This window comes from Miniopterus schreibersii (assembly GCF_964146895.1).
Source record: "Miniopterus schreibersii genome assembly, chromosome: 15".
Taxonomy (NCBI): Eukaryota; Metazoa; Chordata; class Mammalia; order Chiroptera; family Miniopteridae; genus Miniopterus; species Miniopterus schreibersii.
This window is the reverse complement of record NC_138115.1, coordinates 36,526,246-36,552,546: the sequence shown is the minus strand read 5'-3', so window position 1 is coordinate 36,552,546 and position 26,301 is coordinate 36,526,246. Positions and strand designations below refer to the sequence as shown.

Sequence of the window (26,301 nt, the reverse complement as noted above, 5' to 3'; positions counted from 1 at the left end):
TCAAATCCTTTAACCTGGAATGGGAGATCACATCCAATATGGCTTCTGTGTTTTCCTCTCCAAATTTACTTTGCATGAAAATTGCTCTTAAGTACTCTGATTTGTTCTTGGTCTCCCAGGCATGCCATTCACAAATCCCACCGTTGTTTTATGTTGTTTGGCAACTTTTTCTGCATGTTATCAATCTGGGCAAGCGTTAAAAGACCAAGCTTAAGTTCCAATTCTTTTCTGCAATTTTCCAGGTTTGCCTGAAGCCATCATAATTTCATTTTTTACTGAGTCTTTATATACATTTCCGAGATTATTCACTTGTCATTTGCTTTGTTTCTGCTTATATTTTTGGATATGCGCTTCATCTTCTTAAATGTGATACAAGCCTCTGAGCAGCAGAGTGGGAGCTTAGACATGAGAGTTCAGTGCCTTGTTATGTAATGTCTCCTCTTCTGTTCCCCACCCTCTCCATCTCTTCTGCTCCAGTGCTTCCTCTTTTTGTTTTTGTTTTTGCCAGTGATGATAATAGTTAGAACAATTTGACTTCTTATGAGTGAGGCACCATACTAGGTGGTCTGGGACTACCAAAGACAGGCCAGAATTTACCTTATAAAACACTAGTAAAATATAAACGACTTCCTGAAGGGCTTTGGGGTGGGGGAAGAAAAGAAAGGGAGGCATCGCAGAGATAATCTGAAAGGCTTCAGAAAGGAAGCTTGTGATGCTTCGGGATGCAAGGGAATCAGTACTGTCAATCAGGAAAATGCACTAATGGATGCCACCTAGAAAAGAAGCTAGGGGTTTGGTTAGCTTCCCCGGAATCACTCTCTGCCTAAACTTTCTGCTCTTGATGCTGGTGCTTGGCTCCCATTGTGCCTCCTGACCTGCTCCACCCACAAAATTTCCAATCTGTCTCTTGCCTAATGGCCGATCAACCCTTTGGTTCCTCGCTGGCCTTTCCTCAAATCTTTGGGATTCCTCTCTGTACCTTAAAATTACTCTTGATGTCTCCTCCTTGGCTGTGTATTTCTGATTCTTGTCTCCAACCACAGCAAGAGTTGCTGCTTCCTCAATCATGGACCATGTCTGATGATAATGACATACTCTAGTCACTAACCCAATATGCCATGGCCCTGGTCCTTGGCATGCATTTCTGCTATGTTTTGGGAAATGTTAAAAAAATTCAAGGATTTACATTTATATAACTTGTTCCTTGACTCCAAAGGGACTTCATTCTACTTGAGTGATATTGACAACTGAACAAGTCGTTGAAATGCAATCTGATAAGTGTGGTAATTGAGTTATACAAAGAATATTTGGCAGCTCATTAAGGGAACACATGAGTCATATATAAGCCCAGGGAGAACTTACTAGAAAACAAAATATCTGAGTAGTTTGGGGTGGTAAATATAACAATTTAGACAAATAAAAGAGAATAGAAAAGGGTATTCCAGGTAGAATATAACTATATTCTCAGTAGGATCAGAATGGAGCATCATCTAGAGGCAGAAGACTTTCGAGATATGTATTCACTTAACAAGGGTTTATTGGCACCCCCCCCTACTGTGTAGACACTGAGACACTGAATATAGCATGAACACAGTGGGTAGGCTGCTGCTCTCATGCCTATTCTATTGGGGGGGGAAAGCAATAAACTACAACTCAGAAATGAATGAGATGAAGGATGTTTGAGGTCCTTTCCTCTGCATGAGAGAAGGCGGGAGAGGTTCCAAATCCCATCGGACAAGCTGGACTATGGAAACCCCTGGAATGTAAGCTCCTTGCAGACAGAGATTTCTGTAATTTTACTGATGTACCTTTAGCATTTAGACTAGTACTTCGCGATAGTACTGAGTATCTAATAACTATTTTTTGAATGAATAAACATGCGTAGGTTTAGGTCACAGCCAGCACTAAGGTAAGAATTCTAAGCGGGCTCTTAATGCCAGTTATTAAATATTTTAAAAGAACCTCTTTTAACTGACCATAGAATAGGTAGGACCACATATAGAAGGGATTTATTGGATGTCTCTGAAGTCATGGAAATTTAGATAGATAGAATTTTGGAATATTATATTGTTTATAGGATTTTATTTTTATCAAAATATTAGTATGTCTTTGTGGGCAATTACTTTTTCAGACTAAGGTCCCTAGCCTTTAATTTCAATGGAAACTTCAAGTGAGAATCTGGAAATAAAAATGATTTATGAGTTTATAGCAGTGTCTACATCATCTAAAAAAATTCTGATCAAAACACTACACAGATCAATTGAATTAGGCATGTGTTCTCATGTAAGACAAATTACTTATTTGTCCACTTTTCAAACTGTTTTTACAATGGATGGTGGGATATCAGACAGAGGCAAACTCAGGCTTAAAATAAATAGAATTTCATAAAATGTCATTCATATGTCAGCAGATATTTATTCAACGAATCATTATGCTTTCAACAAATGTTCAATCACCAAATACCCACATACTTGGCCTCTTGTTTATAATGTTCCAAGGCTTAGCGTTAAGCCTCTTGCTTCTCCAGTTCCATCTATACTCCCTGAAAGGTATCATCTGACCTCATGAATTTAATTACCACCTACAAATTGGTGACTTCAAAATTTAAATATAAAACCCCAGATTCTTCCCTTAACTTCAGACCCATAGAGTCAAACTGCTATGGAACATTCCCACTCGAATATGTAGTAAGTACCTCTAAATATGCCCCACATTGACTACCTCTTAACCCCCAACCAGGCATGCTCTTCTACTTCCTTCTCCATACGAATTAGTGAAAATGCCATCCTTTCAATTGCTCAGTCCCCCGTTTTGAATAATCTATTACTCTTTTTTTTTTTTTTTTTCTCTCTCTCTCTCTCTTCTATGGTCTATCCAACAACTCAGGAAATCCTGTTGATCCATTTTGACCTATGTATAGACTCCAAATACTTTTTACCACCTCTGCTGTTCCTACCTTGGTCCAACTCTTTTTCTAGATTATTACAAAGGCTACCTCAATGGTCACCTTGCCTCTGTCCTTGCTCTCTTTAGTCCATTCTCCATACATTAGTCATAGTGAATCTATTAAAATACACAAAGTCGTGTTACTTCAAAGGCATCTTATATAAATCAGAATAAAAGTCAAAGTCCTTACACTATGGTCTACAAAGTCCTACTGAATTCTGCTCCATGTGACCCATTTGACTTCAACTTTTATGTACTCTTCAGTACCTGCTCTGCTCGGGTACACTGGCCTTGTTGCTCTTCCTGGAACCCCTGAGGCACGTCTCCCCATTGCCTTTTGCACTTAAGCAGTGCTCTTTATCTAGCACCTAGAACAACGAATGGCACAAAGTAAGCATTCGAGAGATATTGAATTTATTCAATAAATATTGAATGAATGAATAGATTAATAATGGATTCATTAAGTACCAATTTGTATTAGGTCATGAAGATCTCTTTCATTTGGGAGACAAACAATACAGGGAAATCCCCACACTGTCTAAGTGCTACAGTAGGAATTAGTGTTTTGTGCCCAATGAAAAAAGTGTTGTGTGCTGTATAAAAAAATAGAAGCAGCACCTCCTTCAGTCTCCAGGTTAGGAAAGTGTCTTCAGAGAAATAATGCTTGAACAGAGAACCAAGGTTGAATAGGAACTGTCCAGGTAAAGAGAGCAGGTAAGAGAGAGCTCAGTCTTTAAGGGAGCTGTAGTCATGAAATAAGATTGGAGTGGAGTATGAAAGATAAAGAATTCAGAGCTGGAGGAGGAATCAGGGACCTGGTTGTGAAAGGCCTTCTATACCCTGGTAGGTGACATAGAGAGACGCTGATGAATGCTGAGTAAGGGAGTGACTTGGTCATCTCCGCTTTAAAAAGAAAATAATGGATCTAATATGGAGAATCTGTTGGACTTGAGCAAGCTTGGAGTCAGGAACATTGGATAAAATTTTATTGCAGCAATATAAGTAAGAGATGAAAGTAGACTAAACGGAGGCTCAGGGAAAGCAATGTAAGACAACTGGGCTCTGCTAACTCAACACTAAATGACTGCTGCATTCAGCTATGAGAACTTGAAAGGACAAGCAAGTTCAAAATCTGTGGCCTGCAGTCCCACCTGGCATCTGTATCGCGTGGAATTTAAGAACAGCTGCTGCTAAGCATGGGCAAATTCAATTTGTCTAAGCACTTTGCATAAGACGCCATCAACCCCAAAGAATGGACTGCAGGCACACAGACAAGTATGATGTTTTTTGCACACAGTCTGGTGGTACGCAATATGTTCGTTCATTCTTTCACAGATATTTATTGAGTAGCAACAAGTGCCAGATACTTTTGTAAGAACTGTTGGATACAACAGTAAACAGCTAACAAAAATCTCTGCCCTCATGGAGATTATATTCCAGGGAAGAGAGACCAAAATAAAGAGATGTGTACAGTGGCGTACGGCTGTGGAGAATCCTGAGGGAAGGGAGGAGGTGAGGAAATGCCAGGGGAGGAACTGAGGCAGTATGAAGCTGGAAAGACAGAGCAGGACGAACCTTTGAGCTAGACTTGAAGGAGATGAGGGATCCAAGAAGGCAGCTATCTGGGTATTTGGGCAGAGAGAAAATTCTCGTTACTATATATTTTTCTCTTACCACTTAGAATTTTTATTTTATATTTATTAACGTTTTAACCACAAATAGGTAACTGGTTTTGGGGTATTCTTCATTTTAATAGTGGAGAATATAGTTCTGTCTGGCAAATAATGACCTGATTTCTCCTCAGAATCTCCCAGCTTCTAAAACCTCTTAAAAGGCCAGAGGTGTGAACTAGGTCCTTTCCTGAAAGTCTCTTGGGTCCTGTCCTTGGGATCATCTCTCAGGCACAGCTGACATGTCCAGAACCCCATGGCTAGCTGTGTCATCATTTGGATGTTGTTTTGTTTCAAAATAAAAATAGTATTTTTCATTTTTTAAATATGATATTTACAAATAAATTTTAGTGAAATAAAGAGTATAAAATTAATATTAAAATAATTTGTTTTCCATCCAGAGATAACCAGTGTTTGTATCTGAGGCCTTGGCATTCCAGATAACCCTTAATTGGAGGGGGAAGGGGCATACACTTTTAAATAAAGAGGATACCTTCCTCTTTTTGGTTGAACAGAAGTCCATTGTTCAGATGTGACACTCGGCTGCCTCTTGGATGCCCTACTCTTTCAGAGGCTACATGCTGCCCTTTCAGGCATAATCCATTATAGGCCAGGCAGAGGTGGGAATATTCTGTTACCAGATACTCTGCCTGTATATGCATGATTATATATACATGAAGAGTCTTATTTCTAGATTTATTTATTAATATATATGTAAATAATATATATATATCATTTTACCTGGAGCATGTAGTGACATAAGTTGATTGGGGAAGAAACTTACCTGAGCCATAATAAACGGGAAATTTATAATTTATTTCTTTGAGTAAAGAAACCTGCTGGGGACTGTAACATAAATTCAACGTACATATATAGTAAGACGACAGTTCTTTACTGACCACATCATTGCAAAAGTTGCTAACGTCTCAGAGTCTCACGTTGTTCATTTGTGACACTGATGATATCCACATTTCTGTACCTCAGTTTGTCAGTGAATAAGAGATGACATAAGTGAATGTACCTTGTAACTGCAAATGCAAGGTTGGTATTCATTATTAAGACAGGCCTTGAGAGTCTCAAATCTCCTGTTTTAAACTGCGCTGGCAATGTGTGAACCTCCTAACTACAGGAACTCAAAAGGACCAAAAATTCTAACATTAAACTGCAGTGCCCCCTAGCCCATGTAGGAGGTCAAGGCAGCTGATGAGTTTCATGAGCAAGCTCCACCACAGATGGTGCTTCTGCCTGAGGGAGGGGCCATTAATCCTGCTTTTGGATGATGATTTCCATCTGTCCAAAAGGAAAACACTTATGTGCTTTCTTCAGTATTCTTCTTTAACATTGTTTTTATTTTTAATTTCACAAGAGGAGTAAAAAAGTGAATATTCTTTACTACTTAAACGTTCTTCTTCCAAATGGCTTTACATGAAGAATCTTATTTCTAGATTTATTTTAGTTTTTATTTTGTATCTTGTTTGAACCTAGGATTTTTTTTTTTCCACTGATTTGAAAGGGAAGGGAGGATGGGGGGAGAGAGAGAGAGAGAGAGAGAGAGACCAATTGGTTGCCTCTGGCACGTGCCCCTACCAGGCCAGGGATCGAACCTGCAACCTGGGTACCTGCCCTTGACCAGGAATGGAACCAGAGACCCTTTGGTGCGGAAGCCAACGCTCTAACCACTGAACCACACTGGCCAGGGTGAAGAGTCATTTCTAAAAGAACATCACTAGATTTATCCTAAGACTCAGTGTCAGATTTCTGATTTATGTATGATTACCTATTCACATTCACCAAATGCTTTATAGTTCATTGTGAGAGAGGACATTGATTATAGTGTTTCTTTCACGGAGAGGAAACAGGAGTTTAAGTTCTTTTGCAAGATTGTACAGCAAGCTGTTATTATTATGAGCTTCAACCCCCTAGTTCCAAAAATATGCATTAAATCCGTCAACAGATATACAATTGTGCAGGGAAAGACCCTCCAATATTTTAATATCACAATGCAGAAATATTTGCTAACATGGCTTCTAAACATCGATATTAAAATATATTATTAGTGGCTTCCTTTCATAGGCTACATACAGATCCTTATCTTCAGTCCTTTATTTCGCAAACTTTTGTAGAAATTTTTAAGTTTTTATGACCCAGTAGGTAAATTGGGTTGCCAAGTGAGGAGTCCTTAGGAAGCTGAAGTTGCTCCGTGGGTTTATTTTCCATGCTGAGCATTTAAGTATTAATCAGCAAGCTTTCAGGGGTTTCTTCCAACCTCCTTTGCTATGTAAGATAAGAACTTCAGTTCATTAGACCATTGGAGGAGCCAGAGGCTTTGCTAAGCTTTGCCTTTCTTGGCTGTTCACGGCAAATTTAGTGGGAGTGTGTGTGCGTGTGTCTATATTATATCGGTGATTAGACTGCGATTTTGACACGATCTTGGTTGCCTTTCAGGCTAAATCTCTCTCCCATTTAGGGGTCAAAGATCATTTCAGCCTCAGGGCCCTCTCTACTACCTATGAAAGGGAGGCTGCAGATGTGATCCTGTGAAACTGGGAGGGGGCTTTTATTGCCAGTTATTTTTCCTTACATTTCCCTATCAGCCTAGCTCAGAAAAATGCTCAGGAAATAAAAACAGCTCTTCAGCAGCTACGCGCGCTCCGGGATCTGATCGCTCCTAAGCGGAAACCTCTTAGGACCCTTAGCCATGGGGCGCTGAGACTTCTATTCCTCTTCGGTATAAACACGACGAACAAGAACCCCTCGAGCCCGTGGCACAGAAGGCAGCATTCCTCCTCCCCACGGCCTTTTTAACTTGGGAAGGCGAGATTTTGGCGAGGATGCTGCTGACACGGTCGGGAGGGGCGGGATGAAAGTGTGTCTAACGACAGGTTAATGCAGACCCCCCGTAACCGCGTGCCCTTCCCGCACACCGCCGACTGCCCCCCGTGCGCTCCTGCGCGGATCCAGGGACCCTGCTCTCTTTAAGGGAGCCTCCCGCGCCCCTCACTCCGCCCCCTCCGGGTCTCTGGGCTCGTCAAAGCCGCCCGAGAGCCATGGTTGGTCCAGGCGGGCGATCGGAGCACCTCCTGGAGCCGGCGCGAGCCGGGGGTGGGGTGCGCCGGGGTGGGGGGGTCTGTTTGTAGTACTCTCAGCCCTGATGTCACAGGCGCGGCAAGGACATCGCAAGGAGGAGTCGGGTTACAGTAAGGATGGGCAGTGCCGCAGGCGGCCCGAGCGCGCGCTCCAGCCGCCGGGGACCGTAGCCGGGGACGGGCAGCCTGCGCGGCGCTCAGCCCGCCGCCCAGGACGCACGCTCGGCGCCCGCCGCCCTGCGCGCCGGGGCCGTTTCCGCCGAATGCGGCCCGACCGCGCGCTGCTCCGCCAGGCGGCCTCGGGTGCGAGCTGATGCCGGAGGCGCTGCGCTGGGGTGCCGGCGGTCCGATTAATGAGAAACATAATGTATTTTGGTGAGTGTTAACTCTGGCGATGGAATGCGGGGGAAGGGGGCGGGTGCCCAGCGCTTGGTCGGTGCAGACAAGCCCTTAAAAAAATAAAATAATAAAAAGAATCTTGAAACCGCAAGAATCTGTTACATTCAACCTACCTCCAGTGGGCTTCTGGAGGACCAGCCAGGCTGGTGCAGCGTTCGGAGCTTCCTTTGTGTTGATTAGTCGTGAATGAGTTTTAAGTTGGAGACAGAGAGAGACGGGGAGGGGTGGGGGCGCATAAACTTGGCCTCGATTTGTCCGCATGAAGTTGGCTTTTTTAGCCAGGCGAGGGACGGAGAAATGACGCGACGCGGGAAGTCCTGGGCTAACTTAATGGGATGTAAAACAAAGTTCCTCGGCCACCCGTGCCGGGGAAGCCTAGCGGTACCTGCGTGTCGCCGAGCGCTCGGGCTGCGCCCTGGTTGCGAGGCGCAAAGGGGCGAGCCGTGCGGGCGTGCGGGGGGCGCGCAGCCTCCGCGCCGCCCCAGCCTCGCGTCCAGCTAGGGCAGCCTGGCACGGCAGGCAGATTATTTTAAACCGCGAGAGGTCTGGGAGCTGTTAAATATGTGTGCGGCTGAGTTGGGTGCCCCGGTGGGAGCCTCCCTTAGGTTTTCAGCGGAGCCGCCTGCATTTCCAGAAAACATGCTGAGGCTGAGAGCTGGGCTCTCAGAGGAGCGCCGTAGGAGCTGTGCATGCTCCCTGTAAACGCTGCAACTTGCTGCCAGGGGAGGAGGCAAAGCCCCTTCGCTGAGCAAGACGCCACGGATCAGGACTGAATCGCCTTTCCTCCGCCCTGAAGTTATGCTTTCCTTCTGTGAGCTCCATCCGGTAGCAGCATCGAAGGGCATCTATCTGATATTCAAAGGTTCGTGAGAACAGCCAGAGAGGGGCTGGGGACGGATCGAAGAGGCAGATGGCTCTGGGTGGTTTCTCGGTTAGCTTTAAATAGGAAGTCTAGAGTCGTTTTCAGATGAAAGGAATCTTGAGATAAATGCATGCGGGGAAGTGTTCTTTTCTTGGGGTATTTATTTCCGCGTGTACTGTTTGCTTTCTTTTGTTTTCTCAAGCCTGTGAAACATCTTTGCAAGTATGGAAGGAACACAAGTTGCAAGAGCCGAATGCCTTTAGTTGTCTTGACAGCAGTTTTGATTTCCCTGTAATTTGTGTCATGTTAGAAAGAGGCCTTACAATAATTTAAATGGATATGGAAGAAACACTCCTGATTTCATATCAAATGTAAGCAGAATCCAGAGTTAGACAACACCCTTTTCTGGTGGTTAATGATAGAGGCGGTGAGCTTGTTTATTGGCAATTAATAAAACAGCAAGTGGTTACTGTTAACCGTGAATATATTTTTGATAAATGGAAAAGCTTGTAAAGATAACACGTCTTTTAGACAAAAGAAAATGTTGGCATCTATAGTGATATCCGAGGGGTGGAATGTAGATTGTAATTTTACTTAAAGTTTTCAGCCTCTTGCAACAATTTCTTATGTGATTGCAGTGAGGAAGTAACGTTGATAGAGGAGTGGTGTAGTCTAAAAGTACCGGCCAGAGGCCGTCCATGCTGTAGTGGATCCTCATGTGGCTGTTGGTGAGATGTTCGCCAGGCGAGCTCATGTTATTAACTGTACGCTAGTCCAGCCGTCTTGGGAAGCAGGGTGATTCACAGGGCAATTAGTTTCACTGTGCAATGCAAGTTTTTAATAGTACAAAATGAAATGTGATGTCCTCTTTCAGATGAAATGATACTCTTTTAAAGGCAAGGCTAAAGTTGCCCTGTGTGTCATGAGCATGGTTCAGTCTTACCGTAATTCCGGTATGAGATATGTTTTTCTATTCCCGGAGGAAATCGTGTGGATTCAGGAATGCCGTTTCTCTCAGGTTATGCTCTTCAGCCCCTCGCTCAAGCTGATGGGCGTCTGTAACTCGGAGAGCCCACCTGTCTCGAATAAAACGCCTGGTGCAAGAGCGAGGGCAGGAAGCATTGAGCAGTGCAACCCAGGCATGTGAAGATTCAGGAGCGTTCAAGTGTTTGCAGATCCCCTAAGACTATGCTAATATATATATGTTTATATTTACGTGTATGTGTACATATATATGTTTCTATTTATGTGTATGTGTCCAAAATTTTAGCTATTTCAGGCAGTTTTTCAGAACCATGCTTTTACTTTGCCTGTTACTCTACCTTCATTTTTGAACTGCGAATGATTTATCAAGTCAGGGAGAACCGGGACAAAGGGAAAGCCGGGCTATATTCCTGGGCTTTTCTGGTGATTTGTGGGGATGGGGTAGAGGTCTTAGAATTCTTTTATTTGTGTTTGGAGCTGGGAGTGATGAAGATCATGATGATGCTGTAACATGGGGTGAGTTGATTTGCAGGCGGGATATTTACTTCCTTTATAAATAATCTAGTTTGTCAGTGCACCCCCGCCCCCCCAGTATAACTGAAGAATCATTGCTTGAATAGGCTGGCTCAGCTTCTCAGCTTCTCTGTCTGCCTTATCCTTAGGGACTGGACAGTTGGACCCTGCTGCTGCTCACTTGGAGTCAGTTGTTTGTATGCAAGTTGGTGGAATATGTTATATTTCCAGGTCTGGAGAACAGCTCGTGTTTGGAGTGTGCTGTCTCAGACTTACATGACTAATGGACTCTTTTAATGGCTTAAGCCTTACTCTTATCTCCTATTGAGATTTCAGTGCATTGTTTCAATAATTGTTCATTCCCACTTACTGCGCAGTGGTTTAAGAGTTTGCTGTTCAATCACCCTGGATACTTTTGTTAGTCATTCTATCGATCTTGCATTCATTACTTAGAGTTAAAAATAAGGTTCACAAGGAAGAATGAAGCAAGGAAAATCCCAGTCGGCAACCAGGTTGGGATTTACTGTAGATGCAAGAGAGAGTAATAAATGCTTATGAAGTTACCCTCTCCACCCCAAGAAATATTTTACATAGTTAAAAATTACAGGTGCCAAGGATGAACAGCCATTAAACATTTATCTAGAAATAAAAGCAAGGCAGGTGGGAGACTTCATCCCAGATTAAGGAAGAGAGGCCGTGGGTGGTTGTCAGCACAGCAGACCGGAGCCCCTGGATTACAGTTTGGTTAAGAGGAGTGTGCTGTTATGAAGGGCAGGTTCTTTGCTCGAGTGCATCCTGGTTATTTCTCAGAGCCTGGCAGAAGGTTGTAATGGTGTCCTGTCTCTACCTCTGAGACTGTATGTCTGAATCATCTTCCCCTTTCCACCTGGCCCAACACATTTCCCCACTGCTGGAACTGTGAGTCGTTAGCACTGGACACATCAACCTCACAAATTGTCCATGGTTGGCCAGAGAGGTGCCATGTCATAGCCCTCTGCCACCAGGAGAGAAAATGGGAGGCTGATCGCGCTGAGAAAAATCTCTGTGGCCCAAAATCAGGACACTGTCGGGCCTGGAGTCAGCCACACGAAGAAAGAAATTATAAAGGAAATGATATGCCTTAAACAAATGAGCAGAACTGAGAGAGGAATGTTAGAGCTCAGGCTAAATGCTACTATTAATGGCCTATTAATTAAACCTGGAGAAAAGGGTGAGCAAAATTTAGAAGGTGTGGATGAACTGTTCAAGTTCAGCTTAGTGTTAATTGTGGATCAGCTGCCTTCCTGAAAATACCTAAGAAAAGTGGGAAAAATACTCAGTGGTGTGTGCCTATCATATCAAGAAATATGTAATTGAGGAAGCTTTTAATATAACAGCTAGGACAAATTTAGTAGGAAAATTCTGGACCAAAGACCTATTCCCCTGCCTGTAATAAACACTGTTGTACATTGTCATGAGAAGGACTTTTGTTTTTCCCTGAGATGTTTAGAACATTCTTAAGTCAGCATTTACACTTCTGGTGTTGGCTGGCCCATCAAGTTTCACCTCTAAAGCAGTGTGTTAGAAAAACAGTTAAGTGGCAAGGTTATGAGGGAGGAAATGAGCAGACACCAGCAGGCAGCAGAAATAAAACATTCCTCTTTTTTGGTGTTTTCAGTAGAAACATTTAAGTTGTCCTAATTAGTTTGTGCTGAGTGACCTGTTATGGGAAATTAGGTCCACTAGAGTCTTTTAAATACTCCAGAGGTGTTTCTGTCTTCCTGAGGCTCCCAGGGAAAGAATAATTCAGGAAGAAATCTGTTAGTCCAGATTCCCCCCTTTTTAAAGTTTGAAGTCATTACTATTATGTTTTATCACAAATAAATCTAAACAATATGCAATAAATTACTACATATACATGATAAGGGTGGAGAATGTGACAGGTGAATACTGTCGGAAAGGATTACATGCAGGAACCAGAAATCGAAAAGAATTTCAACAACCATAAAGATTTTTCCCTCAAGAGTGTTCTCTGTTAAATTCATATGAAGTTCTTATTTTAAGGACCCAAATTCCAAATTTGATCAATATGCTAGTAATATGGATTCCTTATTAATTTACACCCCTAAATTTTGAGCTAAAATTTACCTTTTTTTTTTTTTTAACGAACCTTCTTAGTTGCTGTAATTATATGGAAATGAGATGGGTTTATTTAAGGGATAATTCCAAAATTCATGAGATAATGATGACTTGCAAAGTTACCCTTTCATGGGTGGTGTAATTGTTCCAAAAAACAAATGAAAGATTTAAAGTAGTGTTTTCTGACTTCCATTCCAGAAGATGTGGTCACAGCTGCTTTGACTGAAACCTCCCTTGATAAGACAAGATGTGTTGGCTTATGTGTGTGTGTGTATGCATGTTTAACGCTGGATTGTTGAATAGTGCCCTGTTATATAAGTACTCAAATATTATTCTTCATTCACCACTTTTGTGTATTCCTAAATCTTTTCATATCATTTGAGAGGTAAAACATTCAGTGTTGATTTAATAAGATGGAAATTAAACTATTTTTTGAGCAGAGCTGACTTTTAAGTTTAACAACTATTACATACATTAGAGGTTTTTAAAAAAAATCAAGTCATAAGAATAATTTCCAAGGCTTTTCCTGCTTAAGAAAGACTGATGTTTGTATAACCACAAACCTATTTCTACTTTGACCTTAAGAAAAAGATGTTTCCATTTGTATTACACTATGAAAAACATGTTAAAAAACAACAAAGGTCATAGTCGCTGCCCCCTCCCTCTCTCTTTCTTTAAAGAAGCCATTACATCTCATTTCCCACCAAGATTAGTTTTGCAACAGAATTTCACACATGATTGGTGGCATTAAGAGAAAATACAGCATAAGAAGTGGCTAGAAATATCAAAGCTTAAAGTGGTTGAGATCATGCTTGAACCAAATTGCTAGGGTTGAAAATAGGAAGACGCTTTGCTCTGTGGCAGCGTTAAAATCGTTACGAAGCAGCTGGAAGTCGGCCTTCCTTGAATGTGAACTCCAGGTTTGCACAGCCTTTGAAATGGAAGGTATTGCCATGAAACTCCCGCGATTCCAAGGCCTGAAATGCAGATGATTTTCCATGGGAGCGCTGGGTGGAAGGCATTGAACCCTTTCTCCTTACCAGTCTTCCAGTTTTCTCTTTTTTCGCCCACTTGCAATATCACATTTCTGTAAGTAGGGAGGGAAGGAGAAAAGTCACCTGGCCAAGGTCAGGAGGGAAGACAGAGGCAGGGTCATGACCGGTGCTCTGAGTGCACCTGCCTGCCCCAGGCACCACTTCACCTGGAGGGAGATGGGGCTTCGGGGGGATGGGGTTGGTCAGCTCCCTGCTCAGCTCAGTGCCAGGCGCATGGGCACCTAGAAATCTGTGTTGAATGTGTAAGATCCAAGGGGTGTTGGTGATCAGACAGCAAGGGAAGTCGCTTCCTCAGCAGATCCTTTAAGGCTGATGTTCTCTCTAACAGCTGGTTTGTGTGTGTTGACAAGAGAAACACTCCTGTCGTTCTTGAAACATCAGCTGTAAGAGTAAGGACTGGACCTTCGAAAGTAGATCTTATAATAAATGTAAGGAATTTCACAATCTTTTTTCTGCTTCCGTTCAGATCTTTCTTCACAGGGCTCTACCATGTAAAAAGAGGGCCAAATCTATTAGGATATTAAGACCAATGTGCAAAAATGTCAGAAGAATACCTAAAATCGCCATATAAAATGGTAGAATTATGCCGTGTGTCACGTCACCTGATCTCAGCTTCAGTTTTCACCTGTACCTGGTTTCAGAGAATTTGCCCCAGATGTTGGCATTGCCAGGAGGCTGGGATAGGCAGGAGAACCCCCTGTGCATAAGTAGTCGAAAATGCCCAGGAAGGCCACCGATTTCAAAGACTGCCCCTTATTAAGGCTGAAGAAAATGGAGATAAATTTGACACTATTTGCAAGGCTTTTGTAAAACTGTGCTTCACACTTAACCTTTTTCATATTCATTTCTTTTGCTGATGAGGGAAAGTACTTGTGGCAGATTGCTCTGAGGATAAAAACGCAATAATGAATGTAAACGTACTTTAATAAACATGAACGCTTGCACTTTTATAGCAATTGATATTTTTCAAAATGCATCCACATTCTGCTTTTTTTTTAATCCTCAGAATGACCCATTGTAGGAGGTAGACGAAATATAATTATTCCTATTTTTAGGGGAGGAATCTGAGACTCCCATGACTGAAACAACTTTCTCAAGGTCACACGGCTAGTCAATGTTAAAGCCAAGACTAATTCTGAGGCTGACTTCAGGGCTCTTCACTCTTTATAGCTGAGCACAGGGGGATATTTTATGAATGGAAGATTATCTGTAATAATAATAATGCCAGAAAAATATTCTAGCTAATAGGCAAAGTAATTAATACAAATGATTAGGCACTAAGATATATTTGTGTTTGATTTTGTGGAATTCTCATTGATCAGAGGGCTGAACAAAATTCATACTTTTATTTATTTTGTCTTGTCTTTACATCAGCTAGTTAATAATAATCAGAAAAAACCCCACCTATTTAGAAGGCGTGAAGCTGCCTCAGGCAGGACCCAGGCTCTCTCCACTGCCTCAGTTTTCCCGAGGCAGTGTCGGATATTAAGGCTTGTACTAATGATATGTTCCATATTCCTGCTGTCTCACGATTTAACTCATTGCTTGTAAAAAAAAATGAAGCCATTTGTGCTACAAACTGGTATCTGCAGTGGCACCGTCCCAGTAGTTTTTCAAGATGCAGCCCCAGCCCACTCTTTATTCCACGACTGATAAAGAGGGGGAAATGGCCTACGTTAGAATTGTAGCTGTTACACTTGCTGGCTTTGTATCTTTGGGCAAGCCACCACACTTTTTTGCTATCCAGACTTTTTTTGTAAAAGGGGACTAATGATAATGTGTTTCCCACAGTTCTATTTTGAGGACTAAAATATACAAGGCATATAAAAGTGCCAGGCCCCAGGAAGTACATGTTAAGCCGTCGGTAAAATGTGATTCCTTCTTGCTTTCGCCCTTTCTAGCCAACCAAATATACAAATGTACACCAATTGCAAAAAGTGATTATTTCTGTTGGGGCAACCAGAATACAGGAACCACGCCAACTAATTCACAAAGAAGGACTTCAATGCAGCGAATTTGTTATATGGGTGATGGAAGAGCTGAGAAGCCACAGGAGGGATGTGGGGCAACCCAGACATTAGCAGTAGCAAGAAACTGGTAGCTGTAAGATGGGGAGACCGGATGCCATCCTGGAGGCCAGGGCCCAGTGCCTTGGGGGAGGAGTTGGAGTCCTGGCAGGCCTAAGACGTGGAAGGATGGAAGGATTCAGCCTTAAGCACAGAGAGAGGCAGAGAAATACCCTGGCGTCTCTCTTTTTCCCGCTGTGCAAAGAACTACTTCTGTCCCCTTATTGGTGGAACCGAGCTGACGGCCAACGGACAAGGCAGCCTGGGCACTGCATCCCGCAGGTGTCAGCACCTGGGCGCTCCAGGGAAAGTTCAAGAAGCAGATCTCAGGGCAAACCGGTCAGGGATCTGGAAGGAGATCTTATACCTGATTTAAGTAACACTTTAAGTGAGACAGTCATTGCATAAACATCTCAGTTTATGGGAAAGAGGTTCTCTTGGGGGAGATCCAAGTAAGAGGAAAAAGAAACAGCTGAAGAGCTTTCAGCAATGCCTCACCAGTCCTCCCAGAGCAAGGACCTGCTTTGTCACTTTCTGGAAGTGTGACATTGGACAAATGGGTGACCCTGTATGTCAACTAATCCCTTTGGACAATGGGTGTAAGAGTCTGACAGTGAGAGTCCATGAGAAATGGAACCCAAGTTTCATAATCTGCAAAGTGCCATATGAAAGGGCCGTCTTACAAGGACGTGAATAACCAAGTGAATTTGAAGAGTGGATTTTGAAGAAAATAACAACAATTTGGAAATAATATGTTCAGCTATGCAGCTTAGCATTCCAGCAGAGATTTCTAGTGCACCGAGGAGGGGAGCATTCGGTTACTTCCTCAAATAGCCCCTTGTATTGTGGGGTTACACGTACCTTGGAGGCCACTTCTCATCTGCTCTCTGTCTCATTTCCTGCCCAAGGGGAGCTGCAGGAGCAGAGGCTGTGCAGAGAAGGTGAGCCAGGCAGGGAGGCCTCCACAAAGACGCCGTGCCCCGCACTCCTTCCTCTCCAAGGCCTAATGGGGACAGACACCTTGAAAGCTGCGCGAGTTTATTAATAGTTGTTTGGGAGGAAAGAGGGATTTGGTATCGATTTTTATCTGTCCTTCCTTATGTTGCTGGACTTCTAAACATTTCTTTGGCTGACTGGCCCTCCTATTAAAAAATAAATGAAGGTAAAACCTTTTTCCCTTTCTGTATGGAATGATTAGCATGCCTCTTGAAACCTGCTTGTAAAGCCCCGAGACAGTGCAGAACTGACGGTGCCCCGGTTTTGAGGCAAGGCCGCAGTAACTGCTGGGGTGCATCGCCCCGCCGTGTACAATGTGGGGGGCTCTGGCTACCACCAGGTGTTTTAATTAGCTGCCCCGAGCAATGGCAGGCTGTGACCTAGGGGGCTGTGCACTTCTTAAGAGTCACATCTTAAGGCATCTTTATCAGTTAACAGGTGCATTAGAAGGCAGATATTTAAAAAAATATTTTTTTCCCTTTAAAAAATATGTTGTGTGTAGGATCCTAAACACCAACCTTCTGGTAAATTACTTCTTTCTTGGCACTGTTACCTGGTTTCCCCTAACTTTAACGTGCTTACTCAGTAAGACAATTAGAGTGAGACGCCCAAGGCATGGAGTTGATGGATCTCTTGGCTTTTTTAGAGAATTTCTCGACTCGGTGGAGAGCAGTCCTGGTGCTTACAGGTGATGTGACAACCACTGACTGAGAAGGGGGATTTAACAAAGACTGGATGCCTGCTTCTTCCCAGGGGCTGGTGTGAGTTATTTTATTGGCACCCTATTACCATCCTTAAGAGGAATTTCAATGGATCTGAATTCTGGCCAAACAAAGGAATTCCCTGGGGAACTTTGAAATGATGCTATTGTCAAGGCCCCACCATAATCTGATTGAATTAATCTCTCTGGGGGTGGAGCCCAGGCGTCTAAACTTTCTTTTAAAACACCTCAGTGGATTTTGAAGGATGTCCAGAACTGAGAACCTCGAAGATGGGTAATTTAACCACTTTACAAAGTACATCCTGTGCCCTATGAGTTCACAGCTTGCCCCACGTCACCCAGGCAGCAGGAGCAGGATTACAGCCCGAGTCAATCTGAATTTAAAGCCTATGTTCTTTCCTCCCCAACACACTGTTTCCCCTTAGGGCAGGGGTGGGAAATATCTGTCTCTCTGTTCATATTGGCCCTCGAAATCTTTTGGTCTGGCCCTGCCAAGGCAACCGCAGGCGGGACTGGAAATTCAATAAATCTAGGAGGTTTTTTCATAGCTAATTTTTAAGTTGATAATTTTGTAGGGCCTGCTAATGATGTTATAAATATCCAAGTGGCCTTTGGCAGAAAAAAGGTTCCCCACCCCTGCCTTAGGGTAATCAGTCCAGGGCATAAAGTCTGGGCTTGATTACAAACTGCCCTGTGCTGCCCCCTGGTTTCAAGAGTGGGAGTCCCCAGCGATGAGCTCCGCTCCTTTATTCTTAGGACTCTTCATAGAGCTGGCACCAAAAGGAGGTTCATTCTACACTAGTCGATTGATGATCACAGTAGTATGGTTCTGGAAAGGATTTTAGAACCTTTCTCAAAATTTAATGTTGGTACAAGTCACCCAAGGATCAGTAGGTCTCAGGTGTGACCTGGGATTCTGCCTTTCGAACAAGCTCCCAGGTGATGTTAGTGCTGCTGGTCTGCTGACCACACTTTAAGTAATAAGGCTTTAGAGGTGGTTTAGCTGAGCTTTGTTTACTGCCTTCTGCAGATATGGGAAATCAGGTCTAAGTGTCTAAACTAAATTGCTCTAATTATATTCTACACCATACTGAATGGTCCATGGTTAGAGTTCCACTTAGGGTGACCAGCTACCCCATTTTGCCTGATACTGAGGGGGATCTCCGGATGTGGGGCTTTCGTTGCTGAAATGAAGGAAGTCTCAGGCAGCCTGGGATGAATTGGTCACACTAGTTCCAATAGATCAAGTTCAAATCCTAAATTCAACACCCAAGACCAAATTCCCCATGGAGAACTTGGGCAAGTAACTTGATTCCTTTGAACCTTGGTTTCCCTACCTGTGAAGCTGAAATAATCAGTGCAGCTTCCTAGGATCACTGCAAGGATTCAGTTAGGTGGCATGACACAGCATTCGACGCACTGTCACCATGGTCATTCACACTAAGCGTTGGCAGCGGCTGTTGCCACGAATTCACAGACCTGACTCTGCATTCTTCTTCATGACCGAAAAGAAGAAATACCCCAAAGATCAAGTATAAGTGCTCATGGATCATCTTTATTGCACCATCACTGTTCAGAGAGAACAGCTTATAAATCACCTCCTGCCCTGAGATACGATGGGCGAGCCGGGGTGAAGTCATTCTCAGTTCACTCTGCAGTTTGCCTACCCTGAATATCAATACTAATGGTTTTTGTTTGCTGTTTAGGGAAAGAAAGGCCTGGCTAAGGCTTAGCCACCTGGGGACATTTTGAACTGGCCCCTCATGTTCCTGTCAACCTTGCTTATCCATTAGTGTTTCTCTGAGCTCTGTAACAGCCTATGAGGGCAGCCGCAGCTAATGACCGTGCCTTCCATCTCCTCACCTGTCATTGCGCTCACAATCGATATCTTTAAAACAACATGCACACAAATAGACAAGGTTGCACTTATGCTGAAGCCTCCACTAAATGTCTGTGGAGGGGAAAATAGAAAGACTTTTAACTTACACTCTTCCTAGCGCAGGGCCTGGCACGTGGACCCTGAATCGTAAATGTTTATTGAGTGGAATGCCAGCCCTGGGCATCTGTCTCTGATGAACTTCCAGTGGAGACCTGAGGTTCCACTTCCTGGTGCTCGGTTGGCTGGTGTTGAGTGAGTGACGCTGGCTTTGCCAGACCTTACTTAGCACAGCCAATCCACTCACCTCCAGTCCAATACCATCCGCTCATCAGAGCATTGAGCCTGCCAAATAGGTGACTTTTACGTGCAAAGCAGAGTGCACCTTTTGTGTTTTTGTTATGACTGGTAAGTAGGGCAGCTACAAGCAGGAAATTATGCCACAGTAGGGGTTACTGGGCCTGAACGGCTGCTGACTCGCATTTTTGACAAGAAAACAAGTGAACAACAAAGCAGAAGCTACTCTTGCTTTCCTGGAGCATAAAATGCAGTTGCAGAAAGGGCCCAACTTAATTGCATTTTCACTGATCATGTCCATTTTAGAGGCAAAATTGGGAGACTTTTGTCTCTGTTCCCATCTTCTTTGCTACTGTTATAGCCTATGACATCATTGAACATAGGAAGTCAAAGTCTCCATTTCACAGACAGGAAAATGGAAGACTGGTGATTAGTAAATGCATATGTCTGGCTAGTACCAATACTCAAACTGAAAATTAAAACCAAGTCTTGATCCAGTGGTGCAAATTTGGATGAATTGCCCCCTGAGCCTCAGCTTCCAAATCAGTAAATTGAGAGGAGGCGAACTCGCCCTACCTCACAAGGCAGAGCTATAAGTGCTAAAAAGAGCTAAGATTTATTAAGTACTTAGTTCTTGCCAGCTGCTGTTCTAAGTGTATCACCTCACCCAGTCCTCATAGCCGCCCTGTGATGGAGGAATGATCACTGTGCCTGTTTTACAGGTGAGGAAATGAGGTACAGAGGTTAAGCAGTGAGACTATAGTAAGCAGCTGAGCTGGGTCATACTCAAGATGTCTAGTTCCCTGGCGCAGGCTCCGGGCCACCCTGTTCTGCGTGACCTTGAGTAAATCTCACCCTCTGAAAGCCCAAGCCCGGGAGGCTAGTTGCACTATTCAGGTAGAGCAGCGGGGTTTTGAGGCAGGCAACACACTAAAAAGTGAACCAACACACGAGCTGATTCTTCTCCACTTGCATGCCAAGCAGGCACCTGGTGGTGGGAACTGAGGCAGATCAGGGAAAAATTCCAGTTCCTTTCCAGAAAGCACAAGGGCAGATATAAAATCTTGTTCATGGAACATGCAACATCAGAGCCAGCAATGCTCCAAGACCCTGGCTTACAAGTGATGCCAATCACAGTGATAGCTGACTTCTGTGTGCTGGGAGATGTGCCCTGGACTTTGCCTGTGCGTTTGTGCCTGATAGCAGGGCCCCATTCTTCCAAATGGATTTCCTTTCTCACTGAGTTCTTCCTGGGTGCATCGTGCATTGTGCCCCATGTGGGGTGATCTTTTCGTATCTGCTAATAATTCAGGCTTCTTTTAGGTCCATGGAACGCCAGGAACTGAGAGAGACCATAAAAATCTTTCTAGACCCGCAATAGAATAGTTTCTATTTTTCAAAACGATAATATGTGTACAGTTTTAAAAATTGAATATTCTAAATGGGTAAATAGTGAAAACTAAACCTACTTGTAACTTAGAGTAGTTTGTTGTTTTTGAGAGACTAAATTCTTTGGAAGGCAGGGGAAGAGGAGTGGGGGAAATGGTTGAAAGTGGTCAAGAGGTTTGTAATGTACACATGGTGACTATAGTTAATAATCTGTATTGTATGTTTGAGAGTTACTAAGAGAGTAGATCTTAAAAGCTTTCTCACAAGGAAAAGGAATTGAAACAATATAAGATGATGGATATAAATTAAACCTACTGTGGTGATCATTTCTTAATATATACATATATCTAATCATTATACTGTACACCTAAAACATATAAAATATTATATATCAATTATATCTCAATAAAATTGGAAAGAATGCATTCTATGGAAGGATATATGTATACCCACCCCCCTCTTTCTTATATGGATTGGGAGCACATCATATACCCTGTTTTGCATATTGCTTTATTTAACATATATTGGTGGTTTTCGTTCTTTTTCCTTTATGGCTACGTAGTATTCTAATGCAAGAACATGTTTTGTTTTATTTTACTGGCCCCTTTAAAAGAAAAATAAGTTCTTTCCATTATTTTTCTAATAAAAACCATGAATATAGTTGTGCATATGTAACTCTTTGTGCACATGGACACACATATCTATAGCATACATTCTTAGACATGGAATTTATGGGGCAAGGCATATTTAATTCTCATGGGTATTTCCAAATTCTTATTGGTAAATTTCTCCATGTATTTCTGTCATTAAAAAATAAAACAGTGGCTTTCAAACAGGTACCTGCTTATGTGAAAACTGCCTGGCAGGTTCTCAGAGCCTGGCTTCTCAGAGTGGAGCAAAGTGGGAGCGGCTGCTCGCTTTTTTTGTTTTTGCTTTCCCTTCCCCAATGTGTTCCTCTATTTCACTTCCATTGTGCTAGTTCCATGTGGATATTAGTTTCAGTATTCAAAAAAGCAGTGGTGCTATAGAATGGACAGGTTTCCTATGCTTTAGAGTGCGAATCCATACAACAGGAAGGATGCATCTTGTAAGTGACATTGTGCCCTCCTGCCTCAAAGCTAGAATGTTGCTCCTTGAAAGACTTCTAAATCAATTAGATCTAAAGCCAAATATGGTTGGCAGTTTCATTTTCTTTTGCAGCCAGTGGGCATTAAAAGGTACAAGCACATTTGCATAATTACATATTTCAGTGTTTTTTTCCTTCTACTCCTACCTCGATAGTCTTGTGTTACTTTTTCAGCATTTCTATTCACAACACATTAGGCTTAGAAATAATCTGGAATGTCTACAACATGTCTCTATGGAAAAATGCCACATTTATTAAGAGAAAAAAGTCCCCAAGTCATGATAATGGTCACCATTTATTGAGCTCTTAAGCTCTTTACAAACATCAAGTCCTTTATTCGCTAACGGGATGATTTTTTTTTTTTAATGAAGTAGATTAATTCTCTCTACAAAGGAGGAAAGATGTGATTAAAGGTTAAGTTTCTTGCCCAAGATCGCATAGCTTGAAAATGGCAGGTACAGGATTCAAACCCAAGGTCTTCTGATTGGGCATCTTGTGGGCCAAAATGTGGACACCACCCTTTACACTTTCCATTTGGCACACTACTCTTGGGCCATGTCTGTGAAATTTGGTACTAGGGGACTTTTATATAAAGTGGAAATTCTCACTTTCAGGGTTCTTGCTGTTGAATAGTCTTAAGGACAATCACAGCAATTCCTGCTAAGGTATAAGTAGTACTGAGAGCTCTACCCTACAGCAGGGGCTCTGAAGAGGGAGGGGTGACCAGTTTTCTGTTCTCTCTTCTGTTGAAGAGACCATCTCCCATGTTAACTGCTGTCTCTTTGGACCATCTTAGCATGCCCTAGTGCTTACTAAGCAACACAATTTAGGTGAAGGAAACCAGTAAATCATTGTACTTTATAATATGCTAATTAGGAATGCTCTGTAGAACTCATTGTCTAGTGTCCTAATTTACATCCCTTCTGTTTGTTGAGCCATTGAAAGTTCTCCCCCACCCTATTCAACATATACATCTTGTGCAGAATACATTAAAATAATTTCATATCTGGATGTCAGGCTCTCACCTGACATCCTTATGTTTTCAGGTGAGGAAAAGGAAGATTATAGTTTAATCCTTTAACCCAAATAAAGAGTCAATAGTGAGTGGGAGAGCTGGGCTGCCTAGAATTCAGGTCTGTTGACTCCCTCCCAGTACCATCTGCCCTCCTTGGGATGCAAGAGGGATGTTCATGGGCTCATTCTTCCTTCACAACAAATCTAAGAGATGAATATTATTCTTCCCATTTTATAGATGAAGAAACTGGCATTACGTTACTTCTCCAAGGTTATACAGAAAGTGTGGGAGCCAGGAGTTGAATTCAGGCTCATACACTGTCTGCCTCTCCTCTTTGCCTCTTGGATTCAAGGCTTCAGGCTGCTATTATGTGCATTAGGTTTAAAAGTGGGTGGGTCCCTGCAGTTCTCAGGGTCTAAATGAATTCAGAGCTCTCACCCAGCCCTAAAAACCACTAATCCTACAATAGCTGTGGGGATAAAAGGGTGGAACTCATTGGAGCAATAAAACACTGCAGCTCACATGAGTCCCAAAAGCATGATCCAATCTCCCTCATTCCATTCGTCACTGTCAGCAGTGGGCATCATTTATCTCTCGTGTGAACTGCTGTAATTGTCTCTAATGAGTTTCCTGATTTGATTCTCTCATGCTTCCAACTCATCCAGCACTTTGCTGTCCCAAAGGCATAGCTATAGACATGCTACTCCCCTGCCAACACGCACACATACCCCGATGCCTCCAGTGGTCCTAATTTCCTGATCCAGAGCTTCCAGACTCCTTTCCAGGTGGTCAGTGCAGCCCAAGTTCTGGCCCCAATTCACATTTTTCCAAAACTCTCCTTATTTCATCCTAAGCTCTGCAAATCACTCCCTGCTTCTTAGCACTTCTGAAACTTTGTCTCACATTGTCCTCCTACCTGATTATGTAGCTTGTTTTTGCTTCTGTGTCTCCAAAAATCTAAGCATTCATTATTGTTTGCTCTTGTATTTTTTTTCTGGCTTTTCATTGTTTTATGTAAAAAGACACTCTTACAAATTCTTCAAGAAGGTCCACTTGCAAATGCCCCATCTTTAGGAAGACTGTCTAATTCTTTATAAAAGGAACACGCACCTCTTCTCTGAATTTCCATGTATGGTATTGTCACAACCTGTCTCAGAAAAAAAACTGGAGTGTTTTCAAAGTTCTATGTTCTATATTTCTCTGAGTCAGAATCTCCAGGGATGGAGGCCAGGAATTAGTATTTTCAACATTCCCCCCCTCCAAATTTAATATCACTAGATTCTCAGTTAGCTCTCCATAAATAAACCTATAAATGTAATGCTATCACACTTAAAATACTAATGGTGAACTAGACAAAATTATACTACAATTTATCTGAAAGAGGAGACATAAGCAAACTCTCCAGGAAATTATGAGGAAGGATGTTCTGACAGGAGAGACTTATCCTAAATTAGATCATAAAACCATAATAATTAAATAATTTGGTTCTGAATGATAGGTAATAAAAAGAAGATTAGAATATCTAGAAGTAAACGTTAATACTTGTGTATACGGGGATTTAGGCTATGATAAAAATGACATTTCAGTTCATTGTTGAGACCAGGAAGTATTAAATGATTTAGATACAGCTGGATAAACATTTAGACAAATAAATACAGTATATTCCTGTTTCATTTCTTACACCAAATAAATTATTGAACAAAGATTCAAACATAAAAACTGAAGCCATAAATTTATAGAAGGAAGCCCAGGCGAGAATAAATTTATACTTTTTCAATGGGAAATACTTTTGTAATCAGGATACAAACCCCACACTATAAAGGGGACAGGTAATAAGTACTAACTGCATAAAATGAATAACTTGTGTTAGGGAAAAAATTTAACTCAAAAACTAAGTAAAAATCAACAAATGACAAATTTGGAAAATAGTACTTAAACAGCAGTGTCAGAGAAATGGCCAATATCTTTAATTGACAAAGAGGCCATGGGAATTGATGAGACAAGACAAAGGGCTGAAGAGAAAAGTGAAGAATGTGAGCAAACACATGACAAATAAAGACATATTTTGCCAGTGAAAATATAGAACTACACTAATTTCACTCATACTTAACACAATATAAATGAGAATTATGGGACATATATATATACATATAGATATAGATACATATATGTGTGTGTGTGTGTGTATATATTTCCATCACTTAGCAGATTGATAAATATTTAAAAGTTGGACAACATTTTAAGAGTTGGGTGTGGGAGTGGCCACTCAGACATGGTCCTGTGTGAGAGAATAAATTTTTGCAAACTCTACACAGGTGATTTGATAATACTTATATATACGTGTGTTTTTTATAGCAAGTATTTTCTGCCCTAGTAAGCTTGTTTCTAGGAACATACTGTATATTCCCAAAAGGTCATGCATACGATTAAGGATGTTAAATACAGGGTTGGTTTTTAAAGTGCAAACTAGAAACAACAAAGGTGAACATCAGTAGGGGACACATTAAATAAAATTACGGTACATTCAAACTTTTGAATAGTGTGCACCCATGAAAAAATAGATATGTTTTTATGTTGTGATGAGGGGAAAAAATAGAATATAACAGCAATAAAAGCAAGGCTCAGAGGGGTAAAGAGGAGTCCCAAAAGAAACCCCCATGGGAGTAAAAACTTAAAGTTTTGTGATAGCTGTACTGATATATCCATTTCCAAAAAGAAACATAAAAAATTGTTAGCAGTTGTTAAAGTTCGGTTGGATTTATGCTTTTTAGGTCAGTCGGTGCAGATAGAACGCTCCACTAGGCCAGGGGTTCTTGCCTGTTTTGCTCAGTGCTTTATGGCCGGCATGAGAGGGGTGGGAGAAGGCCTCCTGTTCACCCTTCCTGAATTATCAGCAGAGAGAATAGCTCAGCATGGAATGAAATAGAATTTCTACTTCTGCACTCAGAACAGAGGCAGTCAAGGCCTCCAGCCATTTTATTAGTAGGTTCCTCATGTATATGGCGAGTTCTGCCGTGTCCCAGGTATTGTTCTAGATACTAGAGGTTGTCAAGAAGCAAAACATAGATCCTTGCTCTTGAAAAATGTACGTTTTCTTGGGGAGAGACAGATATTAAACAACAAACATGATTAATACATAAATACATAGTATGTTAGAATAGAAGAGGAGCTATGGATGGGAA

The 26,301-nt window shown here is 42.2% G+C and overlaps 1 protein-coding gene across 3 annotated transcripts in view; it reads left to right on the top strand.

Moving 5' to 3' along the window:
- Positions 1 to 26,301, top strand: part of ZNF385D (zinc finger protein 385D) — a 463,164-nt gene that overhangs the window by 215,482 nt on the left and 221,381 nt on the right. Inside the window, exon 1 of one of the 3 annotated variants that reach the window (XM_081160105.1) lies at positions 7,726 to 8,077. The exons of 1 other annotated variant lie outside the window; for it this stretch is intronic. In XM_081160105.1, the coding sequence (XP_081016231.1) occupies positions 8,056 to 8,077 (22 nt within the window). In that variant the 5' untranslated portion in view covers positions 7,726 to 8,055. Of the gene's footprint in view, positions 1 to 7,725; positions 8,078 to 8,579; positions 8,964 to 26,301 lie in introns of those variants that run through there. One more of the 3 variants, XM_081160104.1, reaches the window with a different exon arrangement.